Here is a 17,689-nt window from a genome sequence, read left to right as displayed (position 1 = left end):
ACATCAGACCAAGCACATCCCCAAAGGTGTTCCCGCTGGCCCCGCAGACCAGCCCAGGCCCCGACGGCGGCGCCTGTGGGCCTTCTCCCCTGCTCCGTGGCCAGCAAGTCCGGCCCCGTCTCCCCAGCCCAGGCCCGGCCCCGCAGGCCGCACCCAGTCATGCCCAGCACCCCGAGGCCCCCAGAGCTGCAGCCGGGTGTCCCAAGCTGGTTCTCTCCGGCCGGCCACGCCGCCCCTGCATGCCTGCTCATGCCTGAGTGCCCGCCCGCATCTCCTGGGGGTCTCCTCAGGAGGCCTCCTCACCCACCCCCGAGACACCTCCTACGCACCCTGGGGTCCCCTCCCCTCCTCCACCGCACGGTGGGCCGGCAAGCCACGCACTTCACTTGCGGGTGGTTCGTCGCCTCCTGGAGGGAGGAGTTTGGGGGGCTCTGCTCTCCAGCGCGGCCTCGGCACCCAGCGCAGCGTGCGGCCTGCGGGAGAGCTTCAGCACCCCGTGCCGGGGCCGAGTGGTCTGCAGCCCCCGACCGACCTCGCCAGGCGGAGCAGGAGGCACTGGGGACGACCAGGAGAGGAGCAGAGGCAGGCAGGACTGACGGACGAGGAGACGGAGGGGGGGTGGCAGAGGGACAGGTGAGCAGATGGAGGGGGAGAGGGCGGGGGTGGGAGGATGGAGGCGTGGAGTAATGGAAGGGTGGACAGGCCGATGGCCACGGGACCGGGTGGGTGGGTGGGTGACGGGTGTGAGTACGGGTGGGGCGGAGGTTCATCTGTCCCCAGAGGACAGGTGCCCCCGGAACAGCTGCTCCGACTCGGAGGGTGGTGGACGGGGGAGGGCCTGACACCCAGTGGACACCAGAGCGCCCTCCCCGCCTCGGCGTGCCCCGGCAGCCAGCCCATCGCTCGCCCGTCCTGCTTTCACGTGGACAGTTCCTCACCCAACTCTCCCTCGAAGCCAACTGACGGCTGGCGGACGGGGCCACCGGGAGGGGGCCGACCCCCACGGGACCCCAGGAGCTGAGCTGAGGAGGGCCTGGGTGACGGACTCTGCACCCAGCTCCGGCCCGCAGCCACCTCGGGGGGGGCCCCCACAGCTGTCTGGGGAGGTACTGTGACTCCGAGCCCGAGGCCTGGGGTGGCCCGGGGGCCCCCCGCCTCTGCCAGCCTCCGTGCGGCTCCAGGAGCACCAGCGGCCGCAGAAGCTGCCAGCAGGGCCTCGGGCTCCAGCGGCCGGTGCAGAGGGGCCAGAGGCTGCGTCCCAGCCTGGGGGAGGGGGGCACCGACTCCAGGGCCCACCTGTGCTGGGGCGTCTGTCCCGCCCGAGGCTGGCGGGGGCCGAGGGGCCTGCGGGACGGGCCGCCTGCGAGGGGGTGGTGGAGGAGCAACCGGTCCGGGCCGAGCTGAGGGCAGAAGCCCCGGTGGACGGGCCACACGCTCCTCGAATGGCCGCTGCCCGCGGCTGCCCCGAGACGCAGCCCCCTTCCGCCCAAAGAAGAACGGTAGAAACGGTGTTTCCGTCTCGGGAGAGCGGAGCCGGAACAGAAGCAGCTGCCGCGCCTCCCAGCGTCAGGAGGGGCCCTGGCGTCTGACCCTGAATCACAAAACCCAGGGCAGGAAGCCCGTGGTGGGCCCGCACCTCCACAGCTCGGGGGGGGGGGGGGGTCTGCCACCCGGGGCGCCAGGGGGTGCTCGGAGCGGAGGGCACCCCGCTTCTCAGCCGCAGACCCTCTGCAGACGTGTGGGGGAACCCCGTCTCCAGCGCCGGTCCAGGGCCTCCTGGCGCCGTGGGGACCCAAGGAGACGCCAAGACGGCTCCCTGCAGCTGCCCTGGGCGGGGCAGAGGCTGCTCAGACCCCAGGGGGCTGCGTTTGGGCAGGACCGGGTCCCCACGTGCTGCCCGGCCTCCACCAGGCCCCTGAGGGGTGGAGAGAGGCGGCGGCTCCCTGGGCCAGTGGGCTGCAGCGAGTGGGCAGCCGGCCTTCTGCAGGCCGCAGCCCCAGGACTCGTCTGGACTTCTGCTGCAGGAGGGCTGGACCCAGAGGCCCCCCCACACTGGACCCCCACCCTGCGTCCCACAGGCAAATCCGTTCACAGACTTTTTGGATAAATTTTCTGAGAGTTCATCTGAGCCAAACTGACACCACATGCTAGGAAGCAAGATCTCAGATGCTCCCCCGTAAACATTTGAATTCTCAGAATAAAGAGGGTCGGCAGAGGCCTGAGAGGCCACGGCCACTGGCCTGGCCCTCCGTCCACCTGGCAACGTCCAGCCGCGAGGGGCCAGAGCGGCAACGGCCACGGGCCAGGCCCTGGCCCCACCAGCCCTTGGCGCTCCCCAGCCCAGCCCCAGGCTCTCTGCAGGACCACGTGGTCGCCCCAGCCTGGCTTCTGGGTCCACTGCCGCCCAGAGGCAGCAGGGCCCGGCCCCCGGCCAGTGGCTGCCCCCGAGGCCCCGGGGGGCTCAGAGCGAGGGCCCTGCCCTCCGGTCCCACCAGCCCCTGGGGTCCAATGGTGAGGCTCAGTGGCCGGTCACAGGGAACCCTTCACGGGTGAGCCGGAGGCACAGAGCCCGGGCCAGGGGGCCAGGCAGACGGGCAGAAGCCTGTTGTGGCCCCTGCCCACTTGCCCCCATCTGGTGGGTGGGGCCCCATGGCGGGGAGGGGGACGACCTTGGCTTGGTCCCGAAGCCCAAGGGTGGGCCGGGCGGCTCGGGGCCAGCCCTGCTCCCAGGCTGGGTGGGGGCTCCGGCAGGCCTGCCCCGTGCGAGCTGCGTCCACCTGGGGCCTGCAGACGGGAGGCGGGCTTCCCGGAGTCTCCGGGGAACCAGAAGGGCAGGTGGGTCCTAGGGCCCACAGCCACCCTCCCCCCTGCTGGAGCGGGGTCAGTGGGCAGCGGCTGGTAGAGGGGGGCAGCATCAGGCACCCCCCCAAACCTTTACACCACAGGAAGCTACAGCACCCCCAGGAGGCTCCGGAGGTGCACCAGGTCGTGGCCGTGGTCATGGCCGGAGCCAGCCACAGCCTTCCCCCTGGGCCTCAGGCTCCCTGTGCACCTCTGACCCCTGAAGGGGCCGCGGGCCCCAGCGACCCTGGGGACAGTCCACTCTGGGGCTCCCTGCCGAGCCCCCTCCACACGTGGAGACCCTGGCAGGTGCTGCCTTGTTGAGAGACACCCCGATCCCTCACTTGGAGTCCCCCTGCCAGAGACAGACACGGACACACGAGAGAGACACAGAGACACAGAGCCAGCGAGGGGGCCCACCTGCCCTCTGCCCGGACCCCTCCCCGCAGGGCTGGGGCCTCGGGGAGCACGGCCTCCCAGCCTGCCCAGCGGCCGCCCCGTGGTCAGCAGCACACAGAGCCCTGCCTGTCTGGGCCGCCTCCCGCCCGCCCGCCTGGCACAGGCGGCCCCTCCGGCCTCCTCTCCCGCTGGTGGGCGGGTCACCCAGGATGTGCCCCCCCAGGGGTCCCCCTCCCCGCAGCCCGGGCAGGCCGCCTGACCTCGGTGCCAGGCGGCTGGGCAACCCAGCTGTGCAGAGCAGCTCCCGGGCAGGGCCTTCCTGGAGGCTCTCCTGCTGCCCGGCCCGCCGGACCAGTTCCTGTCGGCCTGGCCCCGCAGCACACTGCCCGCCGCACCCGGGGTGCCCTCGGTCCTGGGGGTGTCTGTCGGGGAGGGTGACCAGGCCTGTCCCGTCCAGCAAGACCCCTGCAGGGCCGACAGCTCTCAGCACCGGGGACGGACAGACAGACACAGCTGCCGGGGCTCCCCCTTGCCGCCCTGTCCCCTCTCTGATGGAAGACACCCAGCCTGGGCACGCTCAGGGGGCCTTGGGAGCTGAGGGGTGTGGCGAGCAGGTGGGGAGGGGCTGCCCTGGACCCCTCGCCCATCGGCCCTGAGTAACCCAGGGGCCCGAAGCCCTGGGCCCAGACTGCTGCAGTCCCTCCGCCAGCATGGGCCTGGCCACGGAGCCACGGGGCCGGCGGTGACCCACACTGCGGCTCCGGGCTTGAGGCCCCGGGGCTCGGGGAGCGGGCAGGCCACCCCGCTGACAGGCCGGTGGACACTATAAACAGGGCCACCATCGTCCAGCCATGTGGCTGGACAGCCCCTGCCAGGTGTGCGGGGCTCAGCTACCAGGCCAGCCCCCCACCCATGCGGCCCCGAGACGGCGACACTCCCCAGACTCCGGATGTCCCTCCTCCTCCTCCCATAACTCCTCACAGGGCTCAGAGACCTCTCCGTCAGCCTTGTAAGCAGAGCCGGGGACCAGGACAGGGGCCTCCGGGTGCTCCAGAGCCCGGTGAGCGGGGCCCAGCCCAGCTGGCGGGCTCCCTCCCGGGTGGCCTGGGAAGGGGCACTGGGGGGTGCCCCACACCCTCAGCCCCCCTCGGCCGGCACACGCACAGGCGCCGGCCGCCCAGTCTCGTTCCGGCTGCAGAGGTTCCGTGAGCCCTCCCAAGGGCTCCACCGGGAAAGAGGGCAGGCCCAGGACGGGAGGCTCCGGGCAGGTGCCCCGGCTGGGACTGGGGTGCACCTGGGACACCCCACAGGCCCCCGTCAGGAAGGCACCTGCTGGAGGGCCGGAGGGGAGAGGGCGGGCCGCCCAGGCGGCCGGCGGCAGGGCTGGGCAGGAGGAGCAGGAAGCGAGGCCGGGCCAAGCCTGGAGGTGGGCTGGGGTGGGCAGGGCCCGTGGGCTACCACGGGTGGGGCAGGCACTGGCTCAGGGAGCGGGAAGTGGGGGACAAGGGGGCACCACCCTGAGGACGGCCTGGAGGAGGAGGAAACGGGGGCATTTATGCAGGAAGAGCAGCGACACCAGGCATTCTGGGGCCTTGGGGTCTCCAGTGGCTGCACCCTGCAGGGGCCCCACCCTACTCCCCAAACAGGGCCCCAGTAGCATCCCCGGGTGCCAGGCCAGGGGGTAGGGGGGGCATGGGGCTCAGAGAAGGCAGCTGGGGACCACGTGGGCCTCAGAGGGGCCATCCCCTCACCCCCTCCCAGCCCAGAGGCTTCAGAACCACTGGGCTTGGGTCTGAGCCCTGGGGGCTGGGCAAGGGGGCCCCTAGGAAGGGACTGAGCCCAGCGCCCCGCGCGGAACCGAGCAGGGATCTGAGCGCAGGGGCGCCCTGTGACGCCAGCAGGAACGGGCTTCCCAGGGCCCAGGGGAGCAGCGGGGACCAGGGTTTTAGAGGTTGGTGCTTTCCTCCGGAAATGGCATAAAACGGGGGCCGAACCCCAGATAAAGGGCGTCCAAACAGGCCAAGGGGAAAGTTCTGGGGAGGGCGGATCCGATCGCGGGTCCTGGGGCGCGCTCCGGCCTCCGACGGAGCCTTGGGGACGGGCGCCCCTTCCCGCGATCTCCGAGAGGTGCAGTTCTCGCCTCTGCTGCCACGGGGCGTCGCACGGGGCCCCCCATCCCAGGTGTCCGAACGCTCAGGCTCCAAGAACGTCTGTACACGTCAGTGCCCACCGCCCACAGGGACGAGCGCTCGAAGCGCTCTGGGACCCCTGGAGCCCAGCCACCCGCAGGGTTGGGGGCGGGGCCTCCAGCTCCACGTGCTCCCCAGGCCTTGCCCCGCCCCCAGGGTTCCCCGCCCCACAGCCCGCACCCCGGGTGAGAAGGGGTCACTGCGCTCAGACGTCCCCTCCCTCCCGAGCGCCCAGCGCTGGGTCCCCGCGGCGCCGTCCAGGAGCCCAGGCTCGCCCGCCCGGGTCCCCAGGCTCGCCTGTCCGGGCCCCCAGGCCCCGCCCCGCGCGGGGGCTGGGGCTACGACTCGGCCCGCGCAGGCGTGGAGCCTGAGGCCCGGTGGGGCGCGGCAGGCTTTCTCGAAGGGGAGGCCCCGGTCCCTTAGGGCCACCCGCCCGGAAGCCGCGGGCCCCTGCCGTCGAGGTCTGGGGGACTGGGTGTTCGGAGGGAGCCCCGCGGCCGAGGCCTGGCGTGGGCGGGGAAGTGAAACTGGGCGGCGGGGGCGGGGGGCTGAGTCGCGCTTTCCGAGGGACGCGGCGAGGGCAGCAGCTGCGCGGCCCTCCAGCCCCCCGCGAGGGACTCTCCCCGCTCGCCTGGCCCGCCACGGGTCCTGGAGGCGGACGTGGGAGGAGGGGCTGCCCTGCCCCCTACGGAGGGCGGGGCCGCGTCCGGTGACTCACCGCCCAGTGACGCCCACTCCCCCCGACTCCGGCGCCAGCCCAGCGCCCATGGGCACCCGTGTGGGTTCCACTGTCCCGGATAGCAAAGGGGCTCAGGGTCCCCCAAGAAGCGCTGGCGGGGGGTCCCTCGGGCCTGCGGGCCCGCAAGAGGCCAAACGCACCCTCCCACCCCAGCCCGGCTTGCCGCCAGGCCGGAAGGAGCAGGAATCGGGAAAGTTTTCGAACCAGCACCGTGACTCCCTTGGAGGTTCCCTGCCCCCGCCCTTCGCCCGGAGATTGGGGCCAGGGGACGTGCTCCAGGGCAGGGGGCAGGCGGGCCCTCGCGCTCCTGTGGGCACCCCGCCCACTGCCTGCCAGCCCCAAGCACGGGGGTGCAGGATGGGGTGGGGGCAGGTTCCCGCCGAGTCGCCGGCGGGGAGAGCACCAGGCGGTCTCGGGGAGACTAGGTCCGGGGTGGCCCTGTGCAGTGGAGGAGCCCCAACCAGCTGGGTGGGGGGCGGGGGGGGGGCAACACTCAGGCCTGTCCCTACGAGCCCCTGCCCTCCTGCCCCGGAGGCAGCCGGCCACACCAGTGACGGCCAGGGACACCCGCAGGCCACGCCCACTGCAGCCCTCCTCTCCCAGGGCCTCTGGAAGCAGCGCCTCCTGGCCCACCTAGGCCCAGACCCAGCCGGGCAGGGGCCTCCTCCCCAGGCCGCCAGGGCCCTTGCTGGGACTTCTTACTCTGAAACAGGAGGGCGGGGTGCACCCCATGCCCGGCTGGCCAAGGCCCCGCCGAGGGCAGGGCAGGGCAGGGCAGGGCAGGGCCCCGCGGAAACTCGGCCCTGCAGCCCCCAGTGTCGAGGCTGAGTGGAGGAGGACTCGGCTGCCTCGGTGGGGCGTGCCTGGCCGTGCCCCTCCTCCTGCCGGCCCGAGCTGGGGCCCCTCCCCCGCTGGGGCCACCCCAGCGAGCCCCGCAGAGCGCCCTGGCTCCCGCTTTGAGTCCTGACCCCGCGGCCCCCAGGCCCCGGCCCCGCAGGCCAGGCGTGTGCGCGCGCAGGCGTGTCGAGGGTCCGGCCTCGGGAGGCGGGAGACCCTGCCGCAGACACGGTGCCGCTCCTGCTCCTGGGCACCTCCGTCCTGCCAGCCCCCCGACCTTCTGGGCACCCCCCCGGCTGCTGGGGCTCAGCCCCTCCCTCCTGTCCAGCAGAGCCCCTGGCCCTGCATCTGCCCCCTGGGCAGGGTGAGGGGGGGGACCCCGCTCAGCTCCTGCCCCCCATGTGCCGCCCTCCCCTGCTCACGGGCTGGCCTCTGTGCCCGTGGACACAGACCGGGGTGTGGACTCGGCCACAGGAGCAGCGCCTGAGCACCCCCAGGGTCCTGTGCCGGGCCCAGCCCCCGAGCCCCCCCGCTGCACCCCGCATCTGCCTGGCCAGAGCCTGGCAGGTTTGGCTTGGGAGAGTGTGAACTGCAGCCTCCCGTCCCCTGGGGTCTCAGACGACGCTCCCACCCCACCCCCACGCCCACCGTGGGCCTGGGGGCCCTGCCGAGATGGGGGGTGGACACCGGAGGACCTGTGGGGGTGGGCTGGCCAGGGCTGACTGGCAGGAGGGGCCGGAGGGTTGTGTGTGCAGGGTAGGGGGACCTGTGGCAGGGCAGCGGGGACGGGAGGGGTCATGGGGGGCCACGGGGGCGGGGGAGGGCGGGGGTAGGCGAGGGAACCCCACGCCCGAAGGCCTCTGTGCAGGCCGACCTGGCTTTCTTGTGCGCGCCAGCGCGTTGGTGCCAGGGCCGGCCCACAGCCTCCCGGGGGGACACGGGACCGGGAGGAGGCCCCGCCACTCTGGGCCTGTCCCCAGGGCTGCAGCTCAAGGCCGAGGGGCCTCCGCTGGGCACCAGGGCTGCCTCGCAGGCCGGGTCTGGAGCTGGACTCCAGCAGCCCCACACGAGTGTCCTCTGGCCGGGGCCTCGTGGGGACGGGGACCTGAGCCCCGCGCTCAAGCTGCCCCCTTCCTGGGGGAGATCCCTGGAACAGGCCTCCGTGGCGGCAGGAGGGACCCGAGAGAGAGTGCCGGGGCCAAGCCTCCTGCCCGAGAGGGCTGCCAGGCCGGTGTGCCACGGGAAGGCACCACCCTGCGCACCGGACGCCGGCCCAGCACGGGACGCTCCGAGGACAAGCCGGGCCGGCTCCACCTGCCTGTCCGCCCCCCGCGGCGGGGCCACCTGCTCCAGGGCCCGGAGCCCCAGCCCCCGAGGCCCCCGGCCCCTGGCACAGGCCTGGGCACAGATGGCTGCGCGAGGCGCCTGCAGGGCTCACGTCATCAGGGCGGGCAGGGCGGGCGGCAGGGGCTGGCGGGCGTCCAGGCCCCCAAAGATCTGCTCCCACCCTTCGGGGCCTGGCGTGGGCTGGGCAGGGCAGGCAGGAGGGTGCGGGGCTGCTCCCCCAGAGTGCAGTGGGCATCTGGGGGGGTCCAGGGTCCCACCCAAGCCCCTGGTTTCACATCCTGCGGGGCCAGTGGGGCAGGGGCACAGCCCCACCCTCATGTGAGGGCACAGACTGTCCTCAGGGACACGCCAGAGGGGCGGGCCCGCCGCCGCCCCCGCCCCTGCCCCTGTTTCCCCTGTAGGGCCCTCTCCCCTCTGCAGGGAATGGTCACCCAGGTCCCCCCGTCCGGCCAGGGCCGGAGGCCTGTCGGGCAGAGCCCAGCGCTCCCACCGAGCCTGAGGTCTGGCTCCTCCTGGCCAGCAAGAGCAGGTGGCCCTGTGGGACAGGCAGGCAGAAGTGAGGCCGAGGGGGCGTCGGGGGCGTCGGGGGCCAAGGGTGGGGCGGAGGCTGAGGGCCACGTCGGGGGCCGCCTGGGCTGAGCGGTGCAGCTGCTGCTGTGAGTGGGCAGGCGGCTTCCTCTTTCCAGGAGGGCGCGCCTGGCACCCACCACCCCAGATAAGGACCTGAGTTCCCTGCCTGCGAGTCAGCCCCTGACCACAGGGTGGAGGGTGGGGTCCCCAGGGCCACACTGTGGCCTGGGGCGGGGGTTGGTGCTGCTGGACTGGCGGGGGCAGCAGAGGCCCCGAGAGGGAAGAGACGGGCCGGCCCAGCTGAGCCGAGGGCGGGGGTGGCCGAGCTGCTGGCGACAGGCAGAAGTGAAAGTGGGGGTGGGGGGGCCACCGACTAGGGACCCCAGCAGCCCTCCAGCAGCACCCCCTCTGCACTGGCCTGACTGCACCCCCAGGCACCAGCAAGGGAGGGGAAGGGAGACCCGGCCGGCTGCAGAGCTCGGGGAAGGTTAAGGCCGGGCCGCAGAGGCCGGCCCCCAGGTGGCGGCCGGAGGTCCACCTCTGTCCTGGAGGCACACTGGGGGGGTAGTTCCCTGATGCTGACCTCTCCCTGAGCCCCTCAGGATGGTGGGGGAGGGGCTCCGACACCAGGGGACCCCCATCCTGTCTGCTCTGGGTGGGGGGTGGCCAGAGCCTCTTCAGCGCTTTCTCTCCCAAGTGGAGCTTGGGGTGGCCCAGCCTCGGGCAGCGGGGCCCGGAGCCAGGAGCCGCCTGGCTCAGCTCAGAGGGCCCAAGCAGGGCCAGCCCCCCGTCCCAGACCCCAGAGTCGCCCACGCAGATCCGCCCGCCCACCCGGGCCTCCCCGCCCCATGGCCTGACTCCTCCATCTCTGGGAGGGGTCCGGGTGGCTTTGGGACTTCGCACGGTGAGGGGCCGAGGGGTGCTATGTGCCCCACAGAGAGGGCACAGCCCGGGAGTCTCCCGCTGCCCTCATTCTGGCCAGACAACTCGGGGGCAGAGCACCAGGTCCGGGTGGCACCTGGGCCGAGGGACAGCTGTGCCCCGTTGAGGTGGGTTTGGCGTCCACACCTTGGGGCTGCAGGGCCCCTACCCACCCAACCTGCCTCAGACCCCGAGAGAGAGGCAGGCAGCTGCTGGGGGCCCGGGGCCAGGGCATTGGCAGGGGCTGCGCGGGGCAGAGGACTGGTGAGTGGGAGCTGGCTGAGCTGTCCCACCCGCCCCCAGCCAGCCCCTGGGGCGCGGGTCTTTCTGGCCAGCGGGGCGAAGCTGCCTGCACCTGGGTACAACTGGGGGGTGGTCTGTGCGCTTCTGGACCCAGGTCTGGGGGGGGGGGGCTCCCGAGCTGCAGGGGACAGGGGCCTGGGAGTGGGCCTGGGCCAGGATGCCCGAGCTCCCGCCCACCAGCTTCTCCAGGGGACCAATGAGGGGCTGGGAGGGGCGGGGCGAGGCAGGGATGCCGGGAGCCCAGTGGGGTCTGGGGAAGCCTCCCAGAGTCAGGCAGGCACCTCTGCTTCTCTCTCAGGGTGACACAGGGGTCCCCGGTTCTGACACCACCTCCCCACTAGAGACACAGGCTGGCTCTGTGGGGGCCCAGGCCTCACACACCCCGTGGAAGCTGGGCCAGGCAAGGCGCACCCAGTGTGGGCGGGGCTCCGATGACGCCCCCGGCACCAGGAGGCGCCACAGCACTGGGAATGGGCGGGGCATGGGGGTCGGACTAGCACAGGCCACCCCCAGCCCCCACCCGGGCACGGACGGTGGGGTGGACTGGCAAAGCCCTTCACTGCAGGACATCACGGCGGGGGGAGGGGCGCCGAGGGGCGGGGCACAGAACGAGATGGATAGACATGCCAAGCTTTCTTTTTAAATCAGGCATTTATAAACAAGAGCGCATACATTAATTACATAAAAATAGTTCTCGGATAGTAGAGTAAGTCATCATATTGTCATTAGCAGCAGCAGAGGGGCGGGGCGGCGATGCGGGCGCTCCTGGCGGACACAAGGTAGGGCTGTGTCTTCGCTGTACTCGGAGACAGGGCGTTCGCGACTCCCGGCCTGAAGCAAGAACGAGCTTCCCCCGGGGCCCGGGAGCCTGGAGAGGGGCGAGCTTGGCGCCCCGACGGCCAGGCCGCTCGGACGCCGCCGGGCAGGGCCGCCCTCCCCTCCCGGCAGAGGAGCGCGTCCGGTGGGGACCGCCCAGATGATTCAGCTACCGGGGGAGGAGGGGTCTCCGGACCCCCGTGTGCGCGTGTGATGCAGGGCGTGACGGGGGTATCTACAGGGGAGGCCCGTCACCGGCCAGCTCTGACCGAACGCGGAGCACCGGGCGTGAGTTAGCTGCTCCGTGGGTGTGTTATTGCTGCTGTGTCTTCCCTCCGTGGGGTACCCTCCGGCCGGGAAAGTGGGTGACTCGACCGCACGCGGGCGCCAGCGGCCTGCAGCGCAGGCCCCTCCTCCTCTCGGAGGAGGCCGCGCATGCAGCACGGCCTGAGGCTGCTGCGCCAGGGAGCTGGGGGTGGCGGGCACCCCCTCCCGCCGGCCTCACCCTGGGAGCTGCCCAGGAAGGTCAAGCTGCTGGTGAAGGGGAACCGCCGCCCCCGACTCCGCCCCGCGGCCCCGGGGGGGCCGGGCCTGCCGGGCCGACCCGACCCCCTACTCTGGGAGACAAGCCGCCGGCCCAGCTCCTCCCAGGGTTCGCGACAGGGCCGAGGTGCGGGGGCGGGAGGGAACAGGCGGCGCCCTCGAGCACAAGTCAGAAAAGTCCATCTCCCCTGCGGCCTGAGAACTCAGGAGCAGCGGGGGTGCCCGGCGGCCACGGTCTCCCTGCCGCTCCCCGACCGGCCGCACAGAAGCACACCGACACGGGTAAAGCTTTGCTCCAACGAAACCATTTAGTTTCCCTCGAAAAATGGCTGGAAAAAAAAAAAAACAAACACAACTCTGGAGAAACAAGGCCGACACGGCGTTCGGACAGCTGCCCGACCACCGACCCTCTCCACGACGCGATAATAATGCCCATCGAGGGGTGCACGTGGGGCGGAGGCTGCGACTCCATGCATACGGGGCTGGCCGCTGAGAAAGGAAAACGAAGCGAGAGAACACGAAACCCAGACGCACGCGCGGTGTCCCTTTGCATTGCACTTCAGGAGGGGGTCCGGCAGCACCTGGGCCCCCGGCAGACCGGGGGCGAGCCCCCGCAGGCGTGTCAGCACCCGCGGCTCCGCCCCGGCCTGTGCGTGGCCGCGGCGGCGCGAGGGCGGAGTCGACCCGGCGTCCCGGCGCGGTCTCCTCGTGAGGATAAATGCCGCCGCGCTCGGGCGGGCAGCGCCTCTGGTCTGCGGGGGGGGGTCACTTTCAAGCTCGGGCGTCAGAAACCATATACACTTTGCATAAACAGTTGAGCGTAAACGAGATTATTTGGAATAAATGCAAGGAACTCATTCTGAGAGCGGCAGAGTCGGTCGCTACTGCAGACGGGTATCGGGGGGTGAGCAGACGGTTCGGGGTTCGCTGTACACGATGCTGGAAGGCACAGAGGTCCCCCCGCGGTCAGTCCGCGCATCCCGTGACTCCCTCGTCCCACGAGCACCAGGGGGGTTCCGAACGCTCCGCACTGGGGCGGCGACCTGCTCTAGGCGTCGGTCTCGGTACTTGGAAAGTAAAAACCTCAGTTAACTGGGGAGTAAAAAGAGGAGGGAGGGTGTTTGACAAAGTGCGGTTCTAAATACACGTTTAAATGAACAAACGAACAAAAAGAAAAGGTGAAATAATGCTGTTTTGTTCCGATGCTGCAGCCTCAGTCCCAGGGAGGGGGCGCGGTGTCTGCCCCGCGGAGGAGGGTCGCCAGTCCGGCGGCGGGGACGGCCTTCTGTCCCCGCCCGCGGGCGCCGCCCCCGCGGTGTCTGGGAGCACCGGCCCGTGGGGACAGGGCAGCGGGCGTAAGGCGGCAGTGTCAGCTCAGGGCGCCCTCTCCTCGCTCTCACGGGCGGCAGCAGGGGAGGCCTGGGTCCTTGTCGCTGAAAAAATAGAGACTCTGGAGAAAAGCCCTTCCTGCCCTCTGCAGCCGCGGGCGGGCTGGGATGGCTTGGCGGGGCGGGGCGGGGCCGCGGACGCCCCGCCCCCTTGCGGGTCCTCGGACGGCAGCGGGGCGTGTGGGTGGGGCTTTTAAAAGTTAGTCATTAAAAAACGTGTTGATTTTTTCTGAATATCAAGTCTTCTTACTGGTTTTAAATAGCTTATAACAAAAGTGTAAATGTTAGAGTGTTCCAGCAAGCAGAGGCCAGCCACAGCCACCGAGCTGGCCTTGTTTCCAGCTACAGGTGGGGACCCAGCTTGCTCGCTTGAACTTGGCCAGTAGAAAATTTCGCAGTGGATTCCAAAAGCATGGGGTCGCGAACACTCGCTTGGTTGTAGGCACAGTAAGACGTTGTGCTATACGGCCGGGAAGAGGGGAGGCTCGCCCCACGCGGAGCCCCAGTGGCGTGGCGCCCGCCGCCCTGTCCCCGCAGGGTCCGGGCCACCGGACAGCAGGCAGTGGGTCCGCTAGGGCTCTAGCTCTGTCGCGCTCTCGCCGCCACCACCCGCAGCCTCGGGCCGGGGCCGCGGCCACAGCTGCTCCTGCAGCTCCTTCACCACCTTCTCCAGGTGCTCCCGGGCCTCGCGCTCCCGCAGCAGATCGGCGCGCAGCTGCTCGCGGTCGGCCTCCGCGTGCTGCAGCTTCACCTGCAGGTCCTCGATCTGAAAGGGGCCCCGGGCGTCAGCAGCCCCGCCTCCGCCCCCGCCCCCCCCCAAGCCCGAGCCCGGTGCCCATCCAGCCCGGCTCCCGCCACCGGCTGGGCGTGCGGAGCCCGGGGCACCAGCGAGGCCGGAGGAGGGGCTGCTGAGCCCACTGCCCTAAGTCCCAGGACGCTGGCCGGTCTGAGACTCCTCAGCTGTAGCTCGGCCCCAGGTGGCGCCCTCGCGCCCGCCCCCGCCCGGTCCCCTCCCGCCCTACGTGCCTGGGCCCCGCCCCACGCACCTGAGCCCTGCCCCACGTACCTGAGCCGAGTACTTGGCGCGCAGGCGGCCGGCCTCGCAGCCCTTGTCGCACACCCGGACCTGCCGCGCCTGCTCCAGCTCCCGCTTCAGGCGCAGCCGGGCCTCGTTGGCCTCTTTCATCTTCTTCTCGTTCTCCGCGCGCAGGCGCTCGATCTCCTTCCGCAGGTTGCGCTTCGCCTCCGTGGCTTCCCGCAGCTTCTCCTTCTTGGCCACGCGCAGGAACTCCAGCTCCTGCGACGGCAGGAGGCTCGGGGTCACAGCCCTGCTCGCCGCACCCCGCGCAGGGGACAGTTGCGCAACACGGCAGCCACAGGCCCTCCCCGCCCTCCTGCTGCTCTGAAGGCTGCAGGGCACCTGCGACGCCAGGAGGTGTCCCACGCTGGGGCTCCTCTGCGTCCCCACAGCCCCCTGACCCGGCCCCACGGGGCCCCCACCGCTCCTCCCCTTGTGCCTAGGTCCTGGGGACTTCCTTCCGGCCTGGAGCTGGCTCAGCTCCAGCAGCAGGCGGCACTGCGCGATGGAGACGAGCCCCTGCGCGCGGCTCCTCCAGCTGGCTGCCGGTGACTCACGCCCTGCAAACGCGCTCATAAACAAGCACGTGGGAAGTCACGCCTCCAACCAGGACGGGCGGGGGGAGGGGCGCGCATCGGAAGCCCAGGGCTCGCGGGACCACAGGGCTGTGTTGTGCTGGCAGCCCACGTGTGAAGCCGGCCGAGCTGCCAGACGCCAGCAGAGGTGTGAATTCAGCAGAGCTGGCGAGAAGGCCCCACCCGCCCCCAGGCGCTGGGAGCTCTCCGGCTCGTCAGAAAAGGCTCCAGGGCGAGAGGATGCGCCGAGGCGGTGCTGGGGGCACCGGCCGAGCTCAGGGCCCCACAGGTGGTCCCCCGCCGGCCCTGCTCAGTGCGAGCACAGGGTGCTGGCGGGTGCAGACCACCACGAGCCTCCGGCCCCCTCTTCACAAGAAAGCAACGACTTCTGTGGAATCATCTGGAACCCAGCGTGGGCACCGAGCATGCGTGCACGTGCCCGGCGCCTCGCCCCCCCCCCCCCCCCCGGGCCAGGCTCTCGGGGGCGAGTTGGGCCCCCACACCCGCTGCCGGGGCACCAGCGCCCGGAACCCAGAGCTTTCGGGGACACCCCTCAACGCCACGTCCCGCAGACACCCGGCGAGCTGGCCTGTGCGTGCCGCGCTGGAGCGCGGAGCCCGGGGCCCACCTGGTGCAGGCTGCGCTTGGCCTGCAGGGCGGCACTGAGCTTCTCCTCCTGCTTCACGCGCATCCTCACCACCTCGTGCAGGAACTTCTCCTTGGCCTCCTTGGTGTCCAGGCCGCCCTCCAGGGCCTGGCGCAGGTGCTCCAGCTCCGCCTCCAGCCCCCCGCTCGGGGCGTCGGCGGGGGCCGCGGCGTCCGGGGCCGCGGGCGGGGCCGGCGGGGCGTGCACCCCCGGGGAGCTCAGGTCCTTGGCGGAGCTGGACGAGGTGAAGGACGGGGAGGAGAGCGAGGACAGGGAGGAGGTGACTGCGGAGACAGAGGTGGGCGCGGGTTACGGGGGAGCGCGGGCCACACCCCTGGGGGGGGTGGGGGCCAGCCGGCAGCTCGCACGTACACTCCTCTCTGCTCTCCACCTCCACCTCGGCCTCCGAGTCCTTGTCGTCCTCCGGGGCGCCCGCGGGCGCCGGCGTCTCCGAGGCCCCGGGCGTGTCCGCCGCGAGCTTCCGCTTCCGAGGCTGGATGCAGGTGGCGAGGGGCGAGGGGCCCCGGGCGACGACGGTGGCGCACGGCGGGCTGCTCACGGCCTTCTGCTGGGCCGGCGGGGCCAGGGCCACGTTGGGGGCCACGCCGGTCTCGAAGCTCTTGTAGGAGTAGAAGCTGGGGGGCAGGGGGCACAGGGCTGCAGGCGCGGCCCACCTCTCGCCCCGCCCCCGCCCTGGGGGCCAGCGTGCAACCGCTCGGAGCGGAAGGTGGCGAGCAGACGCGGGCTGCTGCCTGGGGAAGCGGACACGGGGCGTCGGCCACCGTGTCCCAAACGGCCCACGGCCACACCCTAACGTCCCAGAGGTTCCCGATCGGCTCCCACCCGTCAAAAGCCAACACTTCCCCAGCCGGGCGGTTGGGGTCTGGGCAGAGAGCCTCGAAACCGCCCGAGTGCCGGGCATACAGAGGCCCAGGACGACTGGAACGTGAGGTGGGTCCCCGCCGCACAGCCACAGCGGCTGGGGGCGGGGGGGGCAGCGGGGCAGCCCCTGGCGCCTGCCTGTGGGGCACTCGCAGAGCAGCCCCCAGACAGGCACCGACACGCAGGACCGCGCCGGCTCTGGGGGTTTGAGGACGCCGGCTGTGGGGCTCAGCAGGGAGCTGACCGCCATCGCCACCGGGCCACAGTGCCCGAGCCCGCCCCCGTCCCCAGGCCTGCGGTGACGGCTGGCTGCTGAGCGCGGTGGGCCCTTACCTGTCTCGAATCAGGGCTGGGAGGTGTGAGGAGAGCTCTTTGTCGCTCGTGGAAACAGCAGGGGACCAGGGTCGGAAGGCGGAGAGGCGCTGGCGAGGGTGGGCGCAGCCTAGGCCCTGCAGGGAGAGGCGCGGGGTCAGCGGCCCCGTGTGCGAGGGAAGGGTGCCGGAGGCCGCCCCCCCCCCCCCTCGCCCCAGCCCCGCAGAACCTTGCTGGAGGCGCCGGGCAGGGTCCGCAGCCAGCCTGACTGCTTGTCCTTCTCTGAAGACGTGGGGTGCTGGGAGGGAGGGTCGTCTGGTTTTCTCATGGAGACCGGGGGCTCAGAGACCTGTGAGGGACACAGACATTCATGCTGACACCACGGGCAACGCTGCCCACCATCAGACCCCAGCGGGCAAGCGGCCAGTCCGGGGCTGCCCGGCCCTGACCCGCAGGCGGGGCTGACCGGGCGCTGGCCGGCGGGCCTGGGGCGAGTGGCCACAACCCCGCCCCACGACGGCGGGGCCCCCAGGCGAGCCCTCGGCGTGAGTGGCCCTCACCTCGGCCCCTCAAGTGCACAGGAACTCGGTGCCATGCAGCCAGTAGGAGCCAAGGACCCTTCCTTCCGAGGTCCGTTCAGGGTGGCCCCTGCCTCCCGGCACCCAGGGGCCTGTCGGGGAAGCCCCCAGGGGGCAGACCCCTGGCCGGGCATCCCAAAGCTTCCCAGGGGTGCCACACAGCACCCCCAGAGCTCTGGGTTTCCCCCAACAGAACTGACTTCAGATGCATCCTGGGCCCAAGGCAGCTGCACCCCGGGGGGGGGGGCGGTGGGCAGAGGTGCTGAGCATCCGCAGCGATGAGCCTCCGCGGCAACGCTCAGACACAGGACGGCGCCTGCCACCGGGGGAGGGGGCCGAGGCCGCCATGCCGGGGTCTGCGTGGGCCTGGACAGATCGCGCCTCCCACCAGGGCTCCTGGGGGCGCAGCGTCTCTCCCCAGAGGACACACCGGTCTCTGGGAGGCAGGTCTCTTCCCCCCCAGGCCCAGCCCTGAGCCGGAGGCTCTGGGGGCCCCGGAGCAGCGGTGCCGGGGTCTGCTCCACGAGCCACTCGGGGTGAGAGGCTGTCAAGACAATGCCCGGTTGCTCTGCCAGGCCCGACCCCAGGGGTGGGGTGAAGCAGGCACCCCCCCGCCTCTGGGAGCACCTGGGGGGCACTGTCACCCCCGAGGGGCGCAGCCGAGACCCCACACAGGAGGCCCACGGGCCGGGGAGGGCCTGTACAGGCCCAGGGAGCAAGCCGGT

General features: G+C 71.7%; 1 protein-coding gene across 1 annotated transcript in view; it reads right to left on the bottom strand.

Moving 5' to 3' along the window:
* Positions 1-10,778: 10,778 nt before the first annotated feature.
* Positions 10,779-17,689, bottom strand: part of SKI (SKI proto-oncogene) — a 55,138-nt gene continuing 48,227 nt past the window's right edge. Inside the window, exons 5-10 of the mRNA XM_036025103.1 lie at positions 16,616-16,735; positions 16,408-16,523; positions 15,565-15,827; positions 15,175-15,476; positions 13,960-14,190; positions 10,779-13,659 (exon numbers count right to left, since the gene is read on the bottom strand). Of these exons, the coding sequence (XP_035880996.1) occupies positions 13,465-13,659; positions 13,960-14,190; positions 15,175-15,476; positions 15,565-15,827; positions 16,408-16,523; positions 16,616-16,735 (1,227 nt within the window). The 3' untranslated portion in view covers positions 10,779-13,464. The remainder of the gene's footprint in view (positions 13,660-13,959; positions 14,191-15,174; positions 15,477-15,564; positions 15,828-16,407; positions 16,524-16,615; positions 16,736-17,689) is intronic.

This window comes from Phyllostomus discolor, chromosome 5 (genome assembly GCF_004126475.2).
Source record: "Phyllostomus discolor isolate MPI-MPIP mPhyDis1 chromosome 5, mPhyDis1.pri.v3, whole genome shotgun sequence".
Classification (NCBI taxonomy): Eukaryota; Metazoa; Chordata; class Mammalia; order Chiroptera; family Phyllostomidae; genus Phyllostomus; species Phyllostomus discolor.
The sequence above is the reverse complement of the archived record's forward strand: the minus strand, read 5'-3'. Positions and strand labels throughout refer to the sequence as shown.